Source organism: Orbicella franksi, chromosome 11, assembly GCF_964199315.1.
Source record: "Orbicella franksi chromosome 11, jaOrbFran1.1, whole genome shotgun sequence".
Classification (NCBI taxonomy): Eukaryota; Metazoa; Cnidaria; class Anthozoa; order Scleractinia; family Merulinidae; genus Orbicella; species Orbicella franksi.
Window position 1 is genome coordinate 3,264,414 of NC_138155.1, and position 23,101 is coordinate 3,287,514.

General features: G+C 38.0%; 1 protein-coding gene across 1 annotated transcript; it reads right to left on the reverse strand.

Moving 5' to 3' along the window:
* Positions 1 to 75: 75 nt before the first annotated feature.
* On the reverse strand, positions 76 to 22,860 carry LOC145502572 (sortilin-like). Its single transcript, XM_081481898.1, has 24 exons — positions 22,493 to 22,860; positions 22,313 to 22,387; positions 20,641 to 20,708; positions 18,248 to 18,350; positions 17,606 to 17,782; positions 16,932 to 16,999; positions 16,605 to 16,669; positions 15,987 to 16,055; positions 14,865 to 14,938; positions 14,005 to 14,091; positions 12,730 to 12,790; positions 12,568 to 12,641; positions 12,056 to 12,137; positions 10,411 to 10,505; positions 9,123 to 9,311; positions 8,619 to 8,710; positions 6,901 to 7,085; positions 6,477 to 6,582; positions 5,851 to 5,925; positions 4,682 to 4,792; positions 3,738 to 3,882; positions 2,486 to 2,589; positions 1,485 to 1,611; positions 76 to 941 (listed from the first exon to the last, which is right to left on the reverse strand). Exons 1-24 carry the CDS (start codon positions 22,745 to 22,747, stop codon positions 918 to 920), a joined length of 2,511 nt encoding a protein of 836 aa, XP_081338024.1. The 5' UTR covers positions 22,748 to 22,860; the 3' UTR covers positions 76 to 917.
* Positions 22,861 to 23,101: the final 241 nt, after the last annotated feature.

The following is a 23,101-nucleotide window of genomic DNA, read 5'->3' on the forward strand; positions in this document are numbered from 1 at the left end:
TATGGGTCGTCCTTTTATAGAACCACTTGGCAAATAATTATGTTAAAAACACGTAGAAGTAGAATGTTCTTCACATCAACTAAAGTAATGTTTATTTCCTACAAAATTTAAAAGTGGTGTTTTTCTTTCAAAACTAAACGGTTACATGGACGCACATTCGTACATGCGCTCCTCTCGTCTAGCGTGTCCTGGCAAGCATTGCGTCATATTGTCACAGTGGTCACTCGCCTGGAATGTCACGCCATTTGGAGACATTTACTTGGTATCAAAAAACAGAGCTTGCGAACTTTAAGTTCATTCACAGCTGACTTTTACGTACTAGGTCTGATTAAATGAAAGTGATATTAAAATACTATGCCTCTGTAAAACGACAGAGCAACAGAAAGCCTTGATAAATACTGAACACATTTTTGTTCTACATATGTGCCCCTCTAAAATATAACAATACTATTGTCACGTTGTTCTTTTGTGTCGTGACACGCCTTACGTGACTCCTTAATCTTTGATAAAATGTCACGCAGGTGCAATTCTGTGCTCTTACCATGAGCATTCTTTTCTAGCTAAGCTTCCTTTCTAAATAAATGTAAATCAGATTTTTTAGCGCAAGGAACATTCATACAGCCGGATCTAACGCTTGAAACAAATTTTCTCGTCCTTCATCAAATAGCTCTTGAACACGATAAATACCAATTTCGCTAAAACAAAATACACCTCTATCTTGTTCTCACAATTATGTACAAAGAAACAGAATTATTGTCCGAAGACATTACAACCTTTTAGCTCAGTCACGCAACACTCAGTGGAAAGTAGCATTGCGTGACGAATAACTGCTGCAGCGTAAACTAGATCATTCCTGACAGTAAGCTAATATGTACAACCGGCTGATAAACAAATTTCACAGCAGCTTCACTGCAGCTTCACAGGTCTATCATAGCCGCATCCTATAGGGAGAAAATAAACCGTGTTACTCTTACCAAATATATTAAAAAAGGACAGCCTTCTTTCAGACGGTTTGTTTTCAACCAAACCTGATAGCCTAAGAGAGCCTGTAAGAATTCGCCCGCAAGAACATTAAAACTTCTTTGACTTTTCCCACCCTGCAAGCAGAGCCTTTTCGTATGGTACATATGCTTTGTACCGAAAAAAAAAAAAAGCGATAAAAGAGGCTCAGCTCGCAGGGTGGACTTTTCCCTGACCCGAAGGTAAATTTCAAAGACCACTTACAACATCAACAAATTGAAAAGTGGCTACTTTGCGCTTGAAACTTGCTTTTGCATCCCTTTGACTAAGAGACCGTCGCTATCAACAACGCTGGTTAACAAAATCTTTAACTGACTCTTAGGAATTTAAAACTGCCTAACTAGGCAAACTATTTTGAAATGATATTTTAAAGGAAAGTTCGTTCCTAGTGTCCTCACTCTTCGATTATCAGTGGGAGGAACAGAGAGGATCCTGGAAACGAGGTAGGTCAAAATGAATCTTACGTCATCACTTGTGTCGTAATCCCGATAAGCACGCAATCCTTTGGGTTTGGGGTTGTATTTAAATGTCTCAGAACCTTCCAAATCTTCGTCTTCTTGCGACAGCTGCGAGTAGCGATAAGTTGGCCGCCTGAAAAAAAAAAAAAAAAAAAAAAAAAAAATCACTATTCTACAATAGCAGCCTAAACGTTGAATAATTCATTGTCTTCTACATTGTGTACAATTCTGAAATAAGTGTAAATATCGCATTCCAATTGTTTCGTAAAAATTGATCATTGAAATATCAAGTCTGTATACTCGGAGGAACTCTCATATAAAAAGAACGTACAGTGAAACCCCGCTCTACGGACACCCGCTTAATACGGACACCCCCTTACAACGGACAGTTTTCTTTGTCCCGACAACTAAAAAGCTCATATATTTTCTCTTAAATTAGCCTGCTCAATACGGACACCCGGATAATGCGGACACTTAATCATGTCCCTTTGGTGCCCGTATTAACGGGTTTCCACTGTATCGTCGTACATAGGGGTTAAAAAGAACGGATTTGGTACCTCTAGTGACGTTCAGCCTCAAAGAGTCCACAGCGGGAGCTTTCACAATACAATTTAGGGTATTGAGCCGAAAATAAAAATGACAGGAGATATTTCACGATCAACTTCTCGCGTAGAAGGTATTCAAAGCAATCGTCTTTAGTTTATCGCCATTAAAAATTACGAAAGTGTCAGTTTATGTGTTGTTTTAGAATGGGTACCTCTTAGTGGAGAAAAAAATTTCAAGCCACGCCCGTAAAACAGGACTAGGGGTTGTTTTCAAAATTTCCGCCGAGCAATCCTGTTCTTTTCATATGGAAGTCCCCCTACCTCTCCCTCCCCCGGGCTGTAAACTTGCCTAATAAAATATCTAACTGATCAAGTTTCGTATATACAGTGGTACTAATAAACATGCGATCGTCTTTTGAGTTTTTCTGATTTGCTGTGTATATTTTCGTGAAGCCAACTTACAATTTTCCAAGTTGCCAGTATTTCTTGCCGAAGTACGCACCAGCGGCGACAATAATTAACAGCGCAGGGATAACCAAGAAAACAACAACCTCACTGTGTCCCTTCTAAAAACAGAAACAAATGAAACAAACTCAGTTGACTGTTGAGCAATATTGACCTATGTGCAAAATTAACTTAAAGCTAAAAATAAAGGTCGACAGACACTTGGGGACGTGTGGCAAGGACATGAAGCAAATTGCGGTCGTTTCGCCCGGACTGTTAGCTCTGTTGTCAATGGAAAAAGACGCGTTTCGTGTAATTTTGTTTCATAATGCCCAAAATATTGTCTTTTTCGCCCGTTTAGTTAAAAGAAAGCATTCAACACATCCTCCTTTGAACTTTAAGTTTCGGCAAACAGGCTTATAGTCCGGGCGAACTGACATCGAGCATCGGCGAAACGACCGTTTACCGATGAAGCGGGGACATGTAGCAGCGACAGTTTACCTCGTGGGACATTCACGTTGTGGCAAAAAAGTTCTTTTGCAAGCATGAAATTCAGCTGGTTTGAATTCGTGCTTTATGAAGCAGGGACAAAATGACCTCAAATTTATAATGCGGCATGGTGTGCACTGTCCCCGCTACACATAGAAATGAACTAACATGCGCTTTGTGTATTCTAGCTTGTGCTGTCCCTGCCACATGCGTTCTCTCCGTACAAACAAAGGGGCTTGTCCCTGCTTCACGTCTCCGCAACATGTTCCCTAGAGCATGCAGACCTTAAAGGTCATTAAAGTACAAAAATATCCAAGAGCTGATAATGAACCAACAAACGAACAGATATGGCAAAGATAGGAAAAGACAAGAACTGATTACAATTATTATTATTATTATTATTATTATTATTATTATTATTATCATTATTATTATCATTATTTTGGCAGTTTTCAAGATGTACGCTGTGACACCTGTGATATCCCTTATCTCCAAAAAAGGCTTGATTTACAATAAAATCCTACCAAGGTTAAGATGTAACATACGTGACAAGCCTGGAGCAGACGGTTGATACTGAACATCGCATATTCGCTAGTAATTTTTGGGCATCTTCCGATAATCTTCGGTTATAAACATTCCGACGTCCTTGACAAATCTTCGGGAATTTTTGCCAACAACGAACAAAACTAACCAATGCTGTTGGCCCAAACCAATCGAAATTCATTAAAAACTCGCGCTCAATGATACGAAGACTGCAAGGTTTTTAACCTAACTGACTCACCTTGCGTGTGTTAAATTTTGTCTCGTAGTGGTAGTCCATTCCATATTCGTACCAGGAAACGTTCTTACAGATCTGGTGCGTGTCTAAAAAGCCCGTCACTACTGGATCACCTCCACAGCAGACATCACCAGGAATACGGCGATATCTAGAACGAATTGTTCATTGATTAACATCTCTCTGGTATTTTAATTGTTCATTGATTAACATCTCTCTGGTATTTTAATTGTTCACTGATTAACATCTCTGGTATTTTAATTGTTCATTGATTAACATCTCTCTGGTATTTTAATTGTTCATTGATTAACATCTCTCTGGTATTTTAATTGTTCACTGAGTAACATCTCTCTGGTATTTTAATTGTTCATAGATTAACATCTCTCTGGTATTTTCCTGGGGAACTTTTACTGAGATTCTCATCATACCCTTGGCCCCATGCCCTCCAACACCGCTCCTCCTAATTGCCACGCGGAAAGTTAAGATAATTTGTTCGAGCTGTCATTGATTTAAAAAACACACACACACACACACAAAATGAAAATGAAATAATATAAAATTTTGTTCAAAATCCCAAGGTGAAATATTTCTCCTCACTTTGTCAAAATGTCAGATTTCCTAATTGATGAATTCCCAATGGAAATTTATCAGCCTGAGAGCAACTCTCTGTAATGCAATGCTATGCTTGCGTGACAGAACTTAGGTTCTCCCTCCTGGATGGTAGGCTAGTAAAAAGTTAGCTCCCCCATCAATCCCTAGATGGAAACCTAGTGAACACTTTGCTACTTTCCCCTGAATATTAGGCAAAGGAACACTCAGATGGTCCATCCCTGCTGGCCACCCACCCCCAAGATATTCCAAGGTTTTCTTACAGTTTTCTGGCACACTAATTACACAGTCATTTTAAAGCGTTGGTGTATAATCAGTGATGTAGCAAAAGCTATACAAACCCCATCTTGTCTTTCAGTTTCTCTATGTCCCCATGAAGGCAAAGGTCGGGAGGCTTTAGTGCATCCCTTTTACACTCAGAACTGTCTGGTTTTCTGTAGTAACCATAGTCACTAAGAAAAAAAAGTTTTCATATCACTCTTCAGTTCATAACTATCCTTATTATATCTCTCAGTACGCGCACTGTGATTGGTCAATTTAGCGGGCTGTATTCTACTGTACGGCCAGCTAAAACTTATTGCTGTTTTTGTTTCCAAAATGTTTCGTGATTTACCGCCAAGTGTTCTTAACTTGCTTACTAAGTAAATGTTTAAAACCTTCTTTTACTTCTGAAATTGTGTATTAAAATGTGCTAACGACAAATTGACTCGTTTTCCTTTTGACGTGCTTCAGAAATTTGAAGCCGTTCCGCGTGACTAGAAATCATTCCCGAACCCGTCAGACACACAGTAGAGATATAATAAATATCTTACTAACCTTGTCTTCTCGGTCCGTACTCTAAGTTACGCGCTTCGAGCTTGGGCCATAAATCGATGGGGAAAAGACTCGACCCATAACTTACAGGACGGCCCTCGAACTCGGTTAGTAAGACGTATTTCGTATGTACAAGAGTATCATCTAACTTGAGGTGTAGACAGACCAGATGTTACACTTGATACTGAGAAACTTATGCCTTTTAATTGACACCTACAGTTCTAACTAAGTGAGTGAGGATAACTCCTCATGAAAAGAAGAAAAACACATGAGCACAATTTAATGGCCTTTATTAAAAACTGGATATAATATATATATAATATAATATATAATGTAATTCATAAGCTTTCATTGGCTTAGCCATCATGATATATGAGCCATTATACCTTACTCTACAAATATGATAAGCGTTCACATGAGTTTTTGGAGCGTTCTTATTTTGCTTAAGTTTTCTATATTTTAGGGGCATTTTTAATAAAACAATTATTCCTCTCACACTTGTTGGATATGCGATGATTATAACCAGCTCGGCACAATACGCCTCATTGGCTCTCTATCGTGTCTCATATCCAATGCGCGCTTGTGGAGGACGGCGAAACGTTGTTCGTTATTAATTTCTCTAGTTTTCGTGCTAAAATAATTACTGAAGTACATTATTTCTAGCGCTCTAGAAGTTATAAAATTATTATTGCCTTACCATTCCGTATCCGCCTTTGTGCACTTGCAGCATTCAGAGGTCTCCTCGTGAATATAATCCACTCCGTTAAAACAACTGTTGACAAACAAAAAACGCCATCAATAACTTCCATCCCTTGTGCAATCATGAAAAAAGTCTCGAGCATTCATTCAGCCCATGAGGAGCAGGGATGGAGCACTGGTGAGAGCACTGCCTCCCACCAGTCTGGCCTGGGTTCTATTCCGGCCCAATGTCATATGTGGGTTGAGTTTGTTGTTGGTTCTCTCCGCCTTGCTCCGAGGGTTTTTCTCCGGGTTCTCCGGTTTTCCTCCCTCCACAAAAAATCAACATCTTCAAATTCCAATTCGACCAGGATAGAGGACCTGCATGAAAACCAGCTAAGCCTGATGTGGCTTCCTCTCTAAATATTGTAAATCTAAAAATTTCTACTTTTTTCATAGCCGCTGTTATGGTAAGTTTTTTCTCCTCATCATAGAACTTGTTTCAAAGCCTAGTTTAACATTACAGACAAAATGATGTCCAAAATATCCAAAAAGGAAGTGACGAACTTCTGATTGCAATAATTTTTTTTTGGCAGGGGGGGGGGGGGGAGGGTGCAGCTACTGCTACATGTAAATGTCACATACAGTGCCTCTTTCTTGGGTCTTTGGATGGTAACCTTCTTGCCAAGCAGGCATCCCTGGTTGGATCCCTCTCCATGTGGAACCCAACTCTCATAATCATCTTTTTTACCTAAAACAAAAAAATAAATGACAGCTATTAAGAAAAGTTTCTGTTGTCAAAAACAATCACTCTGGCTGCGAGGAAAAACCAATTTTTTAAGCACAACTATGATGTATAACCCCAAATGTCAGTCTCACCAACTTCACCTCCCCCCCCCCCACCCCAAGAAAAAAATCATTACTAGCATGCTTCATAAACTAGTACATACTAAGAACGGTGCCTCACTGGGGTTTTTTAATACCACAACCAAACACCTCACCACAAACACCACCTCCAGGATAATTGTTAGGTGCCTTTTGTACGACGTAGCCTAGATTATCAACTTACATGCTTTTGCTAGGACCTTTTCAAAGTCTACTGTGATAACCTGCCACTCAGGAGATGGCAAAGTGTTGCCCCACAAACTGAACCTCATTGTCTTTGCCCCTGGTTCAGTGACGAGACCAGTAACATGGAACTGATGATCTGTAAATTGGTACTTAAACCAACAGCGACCTTCATTCACAGAATACCTGGAAATCACAAGAACAGAATAACACTGTTGAACATCTGTCGGGCCAAAGACAAAAAAATTTAAAATAGCAAGGGTTCGAAATAATGGGATCTGCATTAAATATGAAATTAATAATTCTTGATAATCAGTGTGCAAGTAAGTAAGAAAATGGAATGAGAATTCATCTCAAATTCAGAATCTGTATCATTTTGAGACACAGGCATACAGGTGTCCTGTAGTACACGGCCCATCTTATCTTAAGAACAAGGTTTTATCCTCGTACCCCCCCCCCCCCCCCCAAGGAACCTGCAAGGTTTGGGGGTCTCAGGTGTAAACAATAACGACGATTTATTTGTAAATCATAAAAGATAATATTTAAAACGGTTTATAAAATAAATTTGCCAAAAAGGTAACAGGGCACCTAAAATAACTCTACAAATGTACGAAGCCAACCTTGTTAGGTCTCCATTAAGAACGGTGCCTACTAAATACAAAGGTTTTTACACCAGATTAGGACCATGAGGAAAAAGCAGATCTTTGCAAGGGCTATTGGAATCCACAAAGAAAAATTGGGGTAGCCATGCACTTTTCGAGATAATTAGCCTTTAATCTTGATAAAAATGCTGACATCAGCATTTTTCTGAAAAACGGAAAGGATATTTCTTCACAGATTTCCTTAGAATTCGCCTTTACATACAGAAAAGCAAACACATTTATAAAGACCTTATGACTACATGATAAATGGTAACATAAACCATTTTTGGTATGTTTTTAATAACAAAATCGTTGCAACAGCGCTTTTAGTGTCTCGGACAGTCTTCTTCTGGTTCAGCTACAATACAGTCTAAATAGCTTTTCCTCACAACTAGAAACTAATGAAGTGTTGAATACGCTTGCCACTTTCACTTCATAACATAAAAATGTAGGAGTAACCATGCGTTTTTTAAAGTTATTCATCTTTTTCGAAAACTTTTGCGGTGGCCGTTACATTTTTTCCTGTCACCTCCCCAGTGATTAAAACATTTGCATCTCTTATACATGTTTTGCGCACGCACTACGCCATCTGCAGGTACATGTTTACAGTTTGATTTCACTATAATTTTCGACACATACAGTGTATCAGCTAGTCTTTCAGCAGGAAGACGTTAACAGTTAGTGGTTAGCGGTACGCTGCTATTCTGGTATTACTGGTTTTAGTACAGGTTCATTAAACTTGATTTGGTCACAGTAGGAAAATTTGGCTTTCATTGTAATCGTGTACTCGGTAGTGTAGTTGATTACGTCAATGTCAACACTAGTGTACGCGTGGCGGTTAAAACATGCCTTGTGTGGTGCACAGAACATGTACGCACTAACAAAAGTAGGCAACGTCCTTAAATAACGCAATTATTAAAAACTTTGGTCGGTAGAAATAATAAGCCTTACAACCTCACAGCCACTAGAGATCAAGCCGTATGTAAATATTGTTTGTTTTGTTTTTTTTCTAGTACAGGCATTACGCGACTTTTTGATAGCTGCTGTGAAACGATACACATTTCTCATTACAACTCACATGAGATAGTTGGTTGCTGGGTTGAACGCTGGAACAGCGACAATTAAACTACCATGATCTCCAATTGCATAGTGATGAGGACCATTCAGAACCTAAGCAGGTAATAAAACAACAGTGATTCACAAGTTACATGTAATTTCTCCTTGTAATATCAGTATATCGCAGACACGTTTTTGAACAATAAGCTTAATAAACCACTTCTGTGTAGTCTTTTGTCTCTGTTCTAAAACAAGTTCTCATCCAAAACTTCTCATGTGAAAATGAATGGGTTGGATTTGCAGGAAAGTTAACAAGCACTGGAACACTTAAACAAAGGGATAGTTTAAAGGAAGAATCATTTTGACACAGAGACAAATGCAACTCTGAAATGGCCTAACTAGCTGATTTATAGGCTTGATTCCTGCTACTCTCTCAAGCCCAGCTCTTGGAGGTCAGGAGAGGGGCACAAGCTCGTTTCCTGGACAGCAGCTAGTGATCAAGGCTAGCTATTTCACTGATCCATACCTTGTTCCAGTTGTAACCTCCATCACGCGTCATCCACACATCTGCTCGTCTGGTCAAGGCGCTGCCTGGATGGCCGTGAGCAATGATGATGCCAACAGCATTAGGCACACTCAGAGGTCCCATGGCAAAGCTCACCATCCTGCTGTGGCTAAATTGATTGTGGATTTGGAGAGAGCACTTCTCCTCCGCCTGAAAGTCCGCAAATAGAAATAAGATATTAGTTAAATTTGGTTGAAAAGGTCCTGGAGATTCCTGAAATGTCTTCTTGGAGACTTCAGGCAGTCTACAGCCTCCTTGGCCACATAGCAAAACAAGGCCTAAGGAAGGGAACCTCATTCTGTTAACAGAGACATCCGTGAAAAGGTTGAAAAAGAACAGGGAGAATGTACTGTATGGACCTATACCTGAACCTATGTCTAAAGCTGGCTTTATATCATGTTTCCTTGTTCTTCACTTTTTGTTTTCTAGTGGACCTATGAAGGGCTGTGCTCTAGAAATGCACGGGTGCCACAGGTAACTAACTTTTGCCTTTGGGCAGCTTAAGTGCTGGGCTCCCAGGATGTCATGGTTAGGAACCTTCGGGCTCCTCGTAATTTTTATTAGACCACAACCTTGCTAAATACAAAATGTTGGGTCCATCATTATCTGGTACCTTTTCCTATTTTCCTTTTAAATTTGATTTTTTTTCATTTTTCATTTTTTGCCTGCATCTAAACAAAATGCAGGAACAAGTATAAGTTCTATGTAGCCAATCAGAAAGGTTATATTTTGGTTTCTTAGAATTTCTGACCTCTCACACAAAACCTACACTAACACGAATCAGTTCAAACAACCAAAAACCCTTTGCTTGCCGTTTGTCATCTGTTCAAGATTGATGGGATGCCGTTTTTATGCATTCAGAAAAATATTCAACTGTTCGAATGGCTGCTGCTACCCGTTTGAAAAAAATTATTCACCTGCTTGAACGGTTGACGTTATCCGATTGAAAAAAAAAATGCAGTCAGTCAAACAGCTGCTGCTATATATTCACAAAAATAATCAGCTGTTCAAACAGGAAAAAAGATGTGATCAGCTTCAGCTTTTCATGACGCTGTAAATAACTTTCATAACGCTCAGAACAAAACTTCAACATACGACGGTCACACTTTTGTCACAGAACTTTTCTTTGTTGGCATATCTTTCAAACTGCAAGAGTTTCAGTTGTCCACTAATGCCACCCAAAAGTTTCTTCAATTTCTTTCTTTGTTCTATCACTGATAAACTCATCTAGATTAAAACTTGAACTTGCCTTCAAATTGACACCTTTACACTGCTCATCAGTCAAGTGAATAGTCTTCCACTCACCACCGCGATCATGGCTGATCACTGTAGTAACTGTGTTATCTGAGACAAAGAACGATTTACAATAATTACATGTACAGCAGAACTAAAAATCTGCTTACAAGTGGCAGTAAGCTATATAAACCAAAACAGTTTACAAGTTTAAACTGAGATAATATTAGCTCTACAATGAAAATATGTTATTCCAAAACATTAGTTAAATACAGTCAAACCTCTATTAAGCGGTCCTCTGTTAAGCGGTCACCCTCTATTAGGAATATGTGCTCACCCTTTGGACTTCCCAACTAGCCAATTTTATTGTAATTCGCCTCTGTTAAACGGTCACCTTGTTACATTAGGTGATCAACTGGAGGTCAAGTTTATGGTCATGAGGAACTCTCGCTGGTGCTGAACAAAGTCGGTGACTTACTTCACCAAATTAAGCTATGCAACCTCAAATCACAAACTGGTCACCATAACCGATTTATTCACTTCATGTTAAATGAGATGCCAAAACTGTCAACGATCTGCTTCAAGGCAAAGATGCTTGACGCTTCCCTTACAAACAACATTAATATAAAATCTGTTGGCTAGTGCGTGGGCCTCTTAGAACATGCAATTACTTATATTTCACATTACAGTTGTTATGAACAGTGAAATAATGTTGATTGCGTGCTTACATTTGTTCAATTTTTTGTCCCATAATGCGATAAATTTTGATCACCTCTTTTGAACGGTCAGCCTCTATTAAGGTGGCCGAACACAGTTTTTGCGCGCGCTTTTGCTGATGCAATTCAGCGTGTGCACAAGGATTGCAAAAAACAAACATGCCGTCAATAAAGCGATCATTTTATTTACTCAACACCCGCACTATCTGTCCTATTTTTCTCTATAATTGAATGCAGTGTATTGATGGCTTTAGTCTTTTATCACAAAGATATGTTAGAAAAGGTAACGATGCAAAGAACCCAGCAATTCTCAGCTTTTTCTTTGTTACCGAAAGAACCCAGTTAAATGCAGCGCATGCGTAGTAAGGCAAAAAAATGCGATTGAATGAAAAATTGCACTCTCGGAAATACGCCTATTTCTCGAGAACCACTCATTAGAATTTCACGAAATTTGGCACGAAAATACTTTAGGAAACAAGTAACTGGAGTATTGAGAATAATTGAACTTTAACGAAGGAAATTCTAGATATCCTGGTAAACCTTCAACAAGGGATAATTAAAGATCTCTCTGTTAAATTATTAGCAAAATGGTGTTAACTTGTGAGAATCGTTACAAGTTTGTTGCATGCAAATTATAAAGAAAATCTAATGACTAGATTTTCTACAAATAAACAAAACTGATTTCAAAGGCCTTTTTAGTCTTATTCATGTTGCCATGGCAACAGCACCCATGTCAGCTTAACCATCAAAAAACCAAAGTTTGTGTTGTTGACTTGCTCGCTGCCATTTGTGGCGACTGAGAGATCAAGGTTTTTAGAGAAAAAGGTGAATGAAACATAGTATCAAAAACTGTGTTCAGCCACCTCAAGTGGTCCCCTGGCCATTTCCTTAGGGTGACACCTTAATGGAGGTTTGACTGCATAATTTCTTTCATTGCATCCTTACCACTGTTCATCTGGCTTGTAATATAGGTGCCCCTCATGGACTCCACTTTGTAAAAATCAGTCACTTCTAAGACGTTTGTGTACTGCAAAAAAAATTGCTGCACTGAAATCATACTGTTAATACTAAAAATGCATAGACAGGGATTTCATTAAGGTTTACAACAGGAATGCAATTGGGTTGTGACAGGTAGGGAAAACTCTTTGAAACAAAAAATGCACCTCAAGATGGTCAAACCAGCCAGGGAAAATCATTCTCACAGTCTAGTCAATTTGCTTGCTACCCGGTCTTTAATGGAATTACCATTGTGTAGAGCTTGATTAAACTGAATTCTTGTACATATTATATGTAACATAAAGTTTGTTAAGACTGCCGTAAAATAAGTAAAAGTTCTACATCTTGCAAAGGAAAACCAGGTAAAACCAATTTTCCTGAAAAACCAAAATGATACAAAATAAAATAGTTATCAATAATGTTTCAGAATATAGTATTAACAAAAATTCTGGTGAACATACCAAGTGATGTTGCAGAGATTCGCCAAACACAATCCCATCAGAATCCGAAGTGTACAATACTCCTTTTCCAGTATCTATTGTAAGAAAGAAAAGAATCTGTAAACCACGAAAGTGATTGTTCCAAATTGCAGAAGACGAATGATGTAAAGATAGAAGCCAAACCTCCAGGGTCATCAACATGAAGAAAAATCAAGCCCTCAGACATGTCTAAGATGGAATAGAACTGTGCAGGAAAAAAGAAAGGAAGATGAGTCAAGATGGATTCTCTTCTAAATGTCGTAGTTTACAGTGGAACCCTACCTTACGGCCACCTCGTTAATACAGTCACCGACATATTATAACCACTTTTTTCATCCCCCGCGAAATGCCCATACATTTTCTTTTTAGAAAACTTAATGTGGGTACTCCTTTAACATGGTTAATGGCCACATTCTGAAATCCCAACCTGTATAATCCTTAAATATATTAATTTTACCCCGTTTATACGACCACTCAAACCAAGTATGTTCATCTTTCCAATGTTAATATTGTATTCATGAACTGATTGAAGTTTCAATTTGTTCAAGGAGCTCAGTCACGGTTTGCACATAATGAAAAGTTTAGCCTCAATTTTTCAAATAATTTGTCGTTTATGATCCGTGTTAATCTTCTCCATCCTTAGCCATCCTTGTTCCTTTATGGTTTATCATTATCTCTTTAGTGTTTTTCTATCTCATTAAACTGTTATTTTCAGGTTTCCTTCCATTTAAAGGTAATTTTGTATTTAGCTCTTATTAACCCAGCAGGAGGTCTGTATGGGAGAATCTTGACCGAGGTCGTGAGTACAGACCGAACGCAGTGAGGTCCATACACTCGACCGAGGTCTAGATTCTCCCATACAGATGCCATGTGAGCTTGTCTTTCCGCTGGATCTTTCTTTGACCTCTTTCCATTCAGTCACCATACTTTCTGCTATTATGTGCTCTCAGTGTTAAGTTTTGGTGATTTTAAATGCTTCGACGGTAGCATATTGTTAGAAGAAAATAGCCAATATTTTTGCATTAAAGTTTGAGACATTTTTCACCGCAAAACATTACCAGTCTAGATGCCGGTCTAGATGGGAAAATCTAGACTGCTTTCAATATCGATTTCTGCCAATCAAATTCGTGAATTTGGTAGTTCCCAGTCCTTGTGAGACACAGCCATATAATAAGTGGCCAAAATAACTCAAAATACCGTGACTGAGCTCCTTTACATTTATATACCTTGGGAGATCTGCAATCCAGATGCTTATTAAAGAACAGTATGTTGTTAACATGTAGAAGTGCAATTGTGATTTATCCGTTAAGACGTCACTCAATTTAGATGAGTCATGAAATTTGACCCTACCCTGTTAATATGGCCACCCTGTTCATGTGGCCAAATTTGAAAATTCAAAATTAAGTGAAATGAGGTTACCCTCTCTGGTGTAACAGTTGGTACTTGCACTGGGTCCCAGGAATCTCCGCCATTCTTTGAGACATGCATAATGCGGGTTTTGTTATTCTGAAAAAAAAGGGAAGAAAAATTAGTCTTATAAACAGTAATTATTTACAACCCATGTGTTTTGCACTTGGACCATTAATTTTAGAAAATTGCTAAATAGGAAAAATGATGAATCATAATAAAATATTATTGTACACAGTGTAATTATTACATGTGAAGATTAAGAAAGCAAGGTTAATGAGGTGACAGATAACAAAAGAGGGTAAATTTGTCCTTTTCAAGGTTAATACAAATAGGTGTTTATAACATCTTGTTAACACGTGTTATTTCAAGTCAAAATTATGGGAAGCAGGCTGCGCTGTTCATGTAGTATCATCATCATGTCGTATTCTCTACAAGGGACAAAGGGCCTTGCGTTCTCGCTTGCCGAGCTTCTTGGTTCCTAGCACATGTACCAGCATCCAGTCAGCCACTGAATTTTCACTACCCCCTATCCCAGTCTCCACAGTTTGTCTCCAAGTTTTCCTAGGCCTTCCTCTGCGACGTCTTCCTTCCCGGGTCCAAGTTACAGTATGCAACCCATAAAATTGACCAAATGCTAATAACATAAGAAATGGTTACTTAAAAATATTTCATAAATAATAAAAAGTGACCTTTTGACTCTGTTTTAAATTAAAGAATTTCAACTGAGGACCTCAGTCTCTCTAGATCAGATAAACTTTCTTTATGCCAGGTGAGACTGGCAGCCATCAGGGATTCAGAAGCACAAAGATAAGTCCATTGTACATCACAAATTACATTGTACATATCAAAGCATTCAATGTACACTGTACCTTATTGTGGTCTACTGAGACATAAAGGAATGGTCCTTGAAGTCCAAAAGAGTAAACGTGCTGAACATGGATAGCTGAAGTGTGTAACAATGTGAAAATAAACTTATTACCAGAATTAAAACAGAAGTGAGATTTGTGACCAGAAGAGGTATTCATATGTTTTGTGGTGGTGGAAATCACCAAAAATTGTCCCAAACAACAGTTTTAGACTCCTCAAAGGGCTGTGACTCAGCTGTGGTAATTAATCTCTGGGTTTTAGTCAGGGTCCAACCAACGTATATTTTAGAAGCAGGTACAGGTTAAGTCTGCAAACGAGCCAAGTGGCTAATCAAGCCAGCGTTTATCCCGGTTTCTGTAGCATGAAGCGACTAGGAGTATTTCTACTCCCCCTGGATGGGACGCTAGTCCATAGCAGGGTTAACCACAGCATTAAGTTTGCAGGTACCCATTTACATAGGCACTGTGAGAGTAATCTTGCCCAAGAACACAACACAGTGCCCCCAGCCAGGGCTCGAACCCAGACCGTTCGATCCTGAGATGAGCACACTAACCATGACGCCACCAAAGGAAACCAACACTGAACAGTGAAAATCTTAATGGAAGAATGTGGCCAATCAAGTCATGTATCTATCCCCAGAGCCACCATTTTCTTGTGTCAGAGCCCTGCTGGCTAAAAGGGACAGTTGGCTCTGGGGACGATAATGGTACACAGCCTAAAATAAATCAGGTTTTAACAGGATTCAAACCTTAAGGACAAGATTTGTGATACTAGTGCAATTTTCTATAAGCCACTAATCTGTTAAGCCAATGAAAGCTGGCCAGCTGGTCAGATCATGAGAAAAAGACCATTTTGAAATCATATTCTCGAAATTAGCCAATGCGGGGAATCTTTTCAAATGCAAATGACATTAATCTCCTTTTGATGATATTCCACAGCATGAGTCTCCATCACAAGCTACATGTACAGTAGATCCTGTCCAATAACGAGAACATGAATTCAAAATGGTGTATTGACAGACTTCAAGTAGCTTAACAAATCAATCACAGACAGAATACTTGCATTGTGTATGAATAGCAAAAAATAAAAATAATAATTATAATAATTGCATTCAAAGAACTTACGCTCAAAATGTTCTCCCAAATCCCTTGACCTGACCAAGTTTGCATCTCCCATCAGGAAACTCCGAGCATCTGTCAGATGGTGGAAAATTCAATCATCAAATTGATAGATTCAAGAGGTAGGAAATGCTAGTTCTTAAAAACAAGTTTAGTTTGGTTGGATTGTAACACACAATTTGTACATGTGTGTACCTTGCCATGCATCTAGTAACACACGTACCATACACAGAACACTAGGAAGCAGCATTTGCATTTGTAAACACACAAATTGTACATATACACGCATATAACTTTCTTGGGACATGCAAATGCTAGGCATATCACGTCCCTGGAATGCACAATTAAGTTTAACTCAAACAAAATAAACTAAAATAGCAAAAGAAAATATAATAATTAAAGAAAAAATAAGTTACCAAATTGCAAAACAGTCTGATACCCTGAAGGCCTTAACTTTAATCCAACAAAAGGAAAGTGAGGGACTGTACGAAAATTTTGTGAGACCGATGGTTTTTGAATGACCATTCGCAACCCCTTACACTGTACATGATTGTGTAATTTTTGTATACTCCTCATGTTAAATTTTCTGATTACCAATCAATACTTAAATTGTAATTCACCCACCTGTTGAGACTGTCATAAGAATTGTCTTCTCCTCTTTCTCCACTTTCTTGTCTGTTCTGGTGCCCCTAAGAAATACAACAACCAAATCAGAAATTGTTAATTTAAGGCAGTTTCTGGCCAGTAAAATGTACATCAAGGAATACACCTCTAGTAATTAAACTGTGGATTTGATAATTTTCAACCATGATCAACTAGGCATCACTCCATTACAACGCATATACTGTACATGAATACCAATAATTTAAGTTTAATTTTCTGAGTAAGATGAACCATTATTTAGTTTTCTTTACGCCTGAACATGCTTAATTGAAAACTTCTTGCTCTTACCATTTTAAGCTCCTTACGTAACTCTTCAAAAATTTCCAGGTAACTCCAAAGTCTGTTGATAGGAATGCCTACAAATATAAACAAAATATAAATATACAAATTGCTTGACTGTCTGTTTTACAAAATATTAATATTGAACATGTATCTATCTTCAACCAAAATTTTGTGCATACCATGGCATGTATTTAAAACACATGTAATTTAGATTAATTAATTATTAAAAATAATGAAAAATTCGAGTTTACAAAGGTAGGTAGGTAAAAGTAAAGTCTCAATTCAAGCCAAATGGCCAATCAGACTGGAGCTCATCCCAGTTTCTGTAGCATGAAGTGACTAGAAATATTTCTACTCCCTTCTGGATGGGATGCCAGTCCATCACAGGGCTACCCCCACCATTAAAATCACTGGTACACACATCTAGATGAAGAGAGACAATGCTGTGAAAGAAAATTATTAAAATTGTCTTGCCCAAGAATGCAGCACAATGTCCCTGGCCAGGGCTTGAACCCGGACCACTTGATCCGGAGTTGAGAGCACTAACCACGAGGCCACCATGCCTCCACATCCAAAGGACTGTGGTATCGATCTTATGGTTACATAACAATATAAAACAATTTAATTCAAAGGGAACCAGCACCAATTAAAAACAGAAACAGAACTTGACTTTTTCTTACCCTTCCATTTATAACAGCCCGAGCAAGGATCCAGTTCTCCTTACGTGGATGAAAGAGAAGGGGTCCAGAAATCTGAAATGGAACTTGACCATTTTTCCAACTCTTTCCTCCATCTTCAGTCATCACAAGAGCAGACTTGGTTGCAAAAAAGGGAATCGTGTGGGACACAAGTATCACCTAAAAACAAATCAACAGGTAGCAATTTCAATTATTAGGTCAAGTCTGCATATGAGCCAAGTGGCCCATCAGGCCGGAGCTTATCCCAGTTTCTGCAGCATGAAGCGACTAGGAGTATTTCTACACCCCCTGGATGGGATGCTAGTCCATCACATGACTATCCCCAGCATTAAATTTGCTGGAACCCATTAGTACACCAGGGTGGAGAGGGGCATTGTGAGAGTAAGTGCCTTGCCCAAGAACACAACACAATGTCCCCAGCCAGGGCTTGAGCCTGCACTGCTTGATCCAGAGTTGAGCACACTAACCATGAGGCTACCACGCCTTCAATAGTTATTAATCATCATTATTATGAGGAGTGTTATTGGTAAGTTATTGGTTTGGTTTTAGTTTTATGACACTTAAATGAAAACCAATATATGCATGTAACTTGTTCTTCTGATATGAGTTGATTTTTCCACAAACCTTATCAGGGTTCACTGGGCTTTTTAGGATTCCATTATCCTTCCTGATTTGGGTATTGAAAATTTCAGCATTGATGTGGGTGAATGTTTTTCCAAAGTCAATACTGATAAAACAAAGTAACATTCAATGATGAAAAAATCTATAATTAGAGAATAGCCTAGAGAAAATAGGCACGATGCACGATTGGTTTAAAATCATGTTTTTACGAAACAATTAGATTATGAGCTCCAGATAGATTTATAATGTGTGATACTTTTGATGAGGGCACAGCCCAAGTCAGCTATCATGCAATAGAAATTGAGAGCGAATAATCTACTGTGTGTAATTGTTTTAGTATAAATCTAGTAGTTGTTCGAAACCTTATATAAATCCTCCTAATAGACACCTCAAACACGCAAAGAAGTGGCTGTCATTTTGTTAACAAGTGCACACTGGTACACTACTCACTATCTACAACGGAATAGATAGTGAGTAGCCAATCAGAGAACAGCATTTGTGATAGAACACTACTAGATTTACACTAAAATTATTTAGAAAATAGCACAGAGACAATATTCATGCTGATTGGTTTAAAATCGTGTTTCTATTAAGCAAAATTTATAGATTATTCGCTCTTGATTTCTATCACACAATAGTTGATGAGGGTGCTGCCCGAGTCAACTATCATGCATAGAAATTGAGAGCGGATAATCTAATTGTTTTAGTATAAATCTACTAGTCGTTCAAAACTTTGTCTAATTCCCCTTCACAGACACTTCTGAAATGCCAAGAAGTGGCCGTCATTTTGTTAACAAGGGCATGCTGCTGTGCTACTCACTATCTATCGCAGAATAGATAGTGTCTGTAGAGTAGCCTAGCCAATAAGAGAATGGTATTTGTGATAGAACGCTAGTAGATTTACACTAAAACTCGATAGAAACACAGAACAAGTACAAGCTGTTGACGTAATGATGCCAGGCGCGAGCAAAGAGAATTTACATTTCAGTGTTCAAGTTGTTTTCTTTTGTTCGTCACAGCATTTCCTGAAAAAAATAGCAAACATGTTCTCTGTGTTTCTATTGAGTCTTAACTACTAGTATTAGTGTTCTATCACAAATGCCATTCTCTGACTGGCTACACTCACTATCTATTCTGTGATAGGTAGTGAGTAGCGTAGCAGTGTAACCTTGTTAACAAAAGGACGGCTGCTCCTTGGTGTTTTTGAAATGTCTGTAATTTATACTAAAATGATTAGATTATTCACTCTCAATTTCTATCATGTGATAGAAATCTTGAGCTCACAATCTAATTGTTTTATAACAGAAACACTCCTGAAAGTTTGGGAGAACTCAAAAAAGCTGTTGAAACACTTGCCTGTCAGCTCGTGCTCCCACAGCATTTCTCGTTCTCCCAAACTTCCAATTGTGTTTCTATAGCTCGATAGAATTACACAGAACATGATTGTTTTCTTTTTCTTAATCAATGATTCTTTTTTTAAAGAGACCCATAATTAGTTTTTAATAATTATTTCGGTGCAAAGCTGAACCCCAAGTGAATGTGCCAAATTATACAGATGAGAACATCTACAATTATTTACTACAGTTTTAAAGTGAGTCACTCAATAGTTTTTAGTAATAATCTTGATACAAATCTGAAAACCAAGTGAAAGTGCCAACATTAGGGGTGGTAAATGGTAAATGCGAGAGTTTGCCAGACGGTGAGACAAGCATTTTTCTTTGTGAACCCGAGACATTTTGACTTTTTAGATTGTGAGACCAAGACTTCAAAGTGTTTTGAGTACAAGCACGAGACATTCAGACTCTTAAAATCCGAGCGCCAGATTTAGTTGAGAGCTAGAATGAGCTTGTACATCCTTAAGCCAGCTTCTTGGAACTGACTGGAACTGGAAATTCGATTATAACACACTACGGTGTGATATCCTAGAGAAAAATTACTGTTTTTCTGGCGCAAAACGGATGTTGTGGTAGGTTTTGTACCTTTTTGTGGAATTACAATGTCCAATTAGGAGAAGTTAGGATTAACGTTTTCTCAGAAAATTTGTAAGTTGCTTTATCAAAATTCCATATCGAGTGAAGAGAAGATGTAATTTATAAAAACAGATAAAGGAACAAATTGAGACTTCAAGACCCTTAGCCTTGCGAAAAATCGAGACTCCGAGACAGCTTCGTAGAAAAATCGAGACTCCGAGACGCACATATCCGCTAAAAAACGAGACTGCGAGACCCGTGAAATTCGACTAAAATATTACGAGACCCACAGCTTTTGTCACCCCTAATATTAACTTAAAACAATGTCAAAGGCACATTTACAGGCATGTGATAATCTTCTAGAATTAAAATAGTGCCACAAAATATACAAAGTACAAACACTTTGTAGTTTGAACACATTCATACCTTTTGTAAATATCTGACGGTTTACTAAACAGCCACATAAACTCCGTTGTAGCCAAAAGAAGCATCGCCTAAAATCAAGTACAAAAACAATTATAACAACAATATAACAGCTTCAATCAGTATTCCTTGATCCATATCTAGACAAAATTCTTTGATCAATAGAGACACTAAAAGTGGTCAAATAATGTAATTTCTTTTTGCTGGCTATTTATACAGGTCTTTTACTTTGAGGTGGGAGAATTTATCCAAACTCAAGAAAGGAAAAAATTTCAAAGTTGAAAGTTAGAGCCGTCACCCCAAGGAATTTATACAAATATATTGCAGTTCACTTGACACTTAAAATTGACATAAAATAGTAGTGCAACTGCTCCAACCAGGTCATCAAAGCAAATTCTTTACTAATCACTTGCCATTCTCAGAGACCCAGGAAGTTGGTTGGGTTATGAGGAAGTGAAATGGGTGAAAGTAGTGTGAACGAAAGTTTACAAGAATTGCATTGGCACCAATTTCATCCAATTTCCTCCTGACCCAACCAACTGCTCAAGATTGGTCTCCAAGGATAAAAAGTTGCAAGCAAGATTCGTACACTGTTCTGTTTTGACAATATTACACCTCCTCATTGCCAATCAGATTTATGAGTTTTGTTATGGTTTTGATTTACTTTAATATTTAGGATCTCTTAACATAAAAAATCACTGTTTAAGATTTTCCTCATACCACTAGTAATTTGAATAGAAGAGTTTACATAGAGGTTCAACCTTTCGCTGAAGGCTGTTTGTTTAGTAGCCTGGATTTATTTTCTTTATGTATTTAGCTCAAACAATTGGTAGTCCAACACGTTTAAAGAACCTAATGGCCGTAAAATAACAATATCTGTAAAACGTTATCAAGGCACAAAGTTGGTCAAAACTCATACATTTATCAAAATTTTAGCCGCGTTAATTTTCTGTCGTAAGATGATACTGAAAGCATTATATGTCCTTTTCTCTGTTGATGCTGATACAACATAGACAGCTGTGATACCAACCACAGTTTTTTCTATATTGATGATTCATCAGTTACAACACATAAATGCACTTTAGTTTGAAGTTGGGGCCGTTGTCTTCTACATCCAAATGGTATTTACTATCTCATTACATAAAATCATCAAACACATAGCATCCCATATACTTTAGTTAACGCTGTTGCATTAAGTTAGTATACCAACTTTAGAGTTTTCGTATCAACAAAATTAATAACATCAATTTACTAAACAACATTTAGATGGCCACCGTAGCCGTTTTTGCCAGTTCATTACAACATTCTGCAAAATTTTGTTTTGAAAACCTTTCATTTCTCTGTGAATGGTATTATAAAACCGTGATATAAGCCAGTAAACAAAACGACATTCTTATACGGAATTTCTGAATCCATGGTAATAAATTAATTATTCATAACAGAACTCGATATTTAAAAAAACATCAAACACGACCATTAGCAATAAACCACGAAATGGCTACAAAAGGGAAGTGTAATGAACCAGTTATTCACTGATACTTACAGCACGTAATTTAAACAACCTTAACTGGAAGAGCTGTACAGTGCAATCGGCTTGGTCTGTTCTTATGGCTAAAACAATTAAACTTACGATGTACTCTAAAACTTAAATTAAAGGATTTCAAGACTCGCTTACCGAAGCTTCACCTGTAGGTCGCTTTCCAATCCAACTCATGGAAATGCTAAGTTTCGTTTCATTCTCAAACACCCACTAAAAGAAAAGAAAAGCTACAATCAACATTAACTCACGAAAGCGGAAAAAAATTGCTATCTTTGAATCTTCATCGATAAACAAAGCCCTCCTGAGCTTACTTACGGGCATTTTTCTAATTTCATGTCCAACTTCGATTGACGGATTGCTACAAAGGCCTTCCGCTTTGTTTGTGTTGACAGTGTCTAGATCTTCCTCATATTGTACATCTCGACGAAAGCGACGTTTGGCAATTTGCTTCCTCGAGGAGGTCAACTTCACAAAATCTTGTGGAGATTGTTGGCGAATAAGTTCCTCGCTTAGCGCTTCACGACAGTAAGTTACAACGAGAAAAACACTTAACAAAATAACTGGACGCATTATAAAAAAAAATTAAATCACATAGACTGAAAAGGGGGGAAACAAAGAATACAGAGTTAGAAGGACATATCTGTTGTTTTCTGGCTTTCTGCAAGAATAAACTTGAAACCCCTTAAGAGCATGCGTCAAAATAAGCACGAATCCCGAGCCAGTCCCGAGTCAAGTACGAGTCACGAGCCTCATACTACCCACAGGCCCGCAAAGCGTGCGTATGCTTGTGACAAATGCAATCGATGAGATGAACCAACAGTGACGAAGAACTAATTTCTCCTAAGAGTATGAATATATTTTTAAGCAGATTGGTGACGGAAATAAACAAATTTATCAACTTAAAATTCTTCATGTCCCACCAAA

What these genes read in the sequence shown, in the direction of transcription:
- LOC145502572 (XM_081481898.1), bottom strand. Translation starts at nt 22,747, where the DNA reads ATGCGTCCAGTTATTTTGTTAAGTGTTTTTCTCGTTGTAACTTACTGT. An exon ending in GGGCTGTTATAAATGGAAGG is followed by an intron (nt 17,000 to 17,605) that starts GTAAGAAAAAGT and finishes TTATATTTGTAG; the next exon opens with GCATTCCTATCAACAGACTT. An exon ending in CAAAATTTAACACACGCAAG is followed by an intron (nt 2,590 to 3,737) that starts GTGAGTCAGTTA and finishes TTCTGTTTTTAG; the next exon opens with AAGGGACACAGTGAGGTTGT.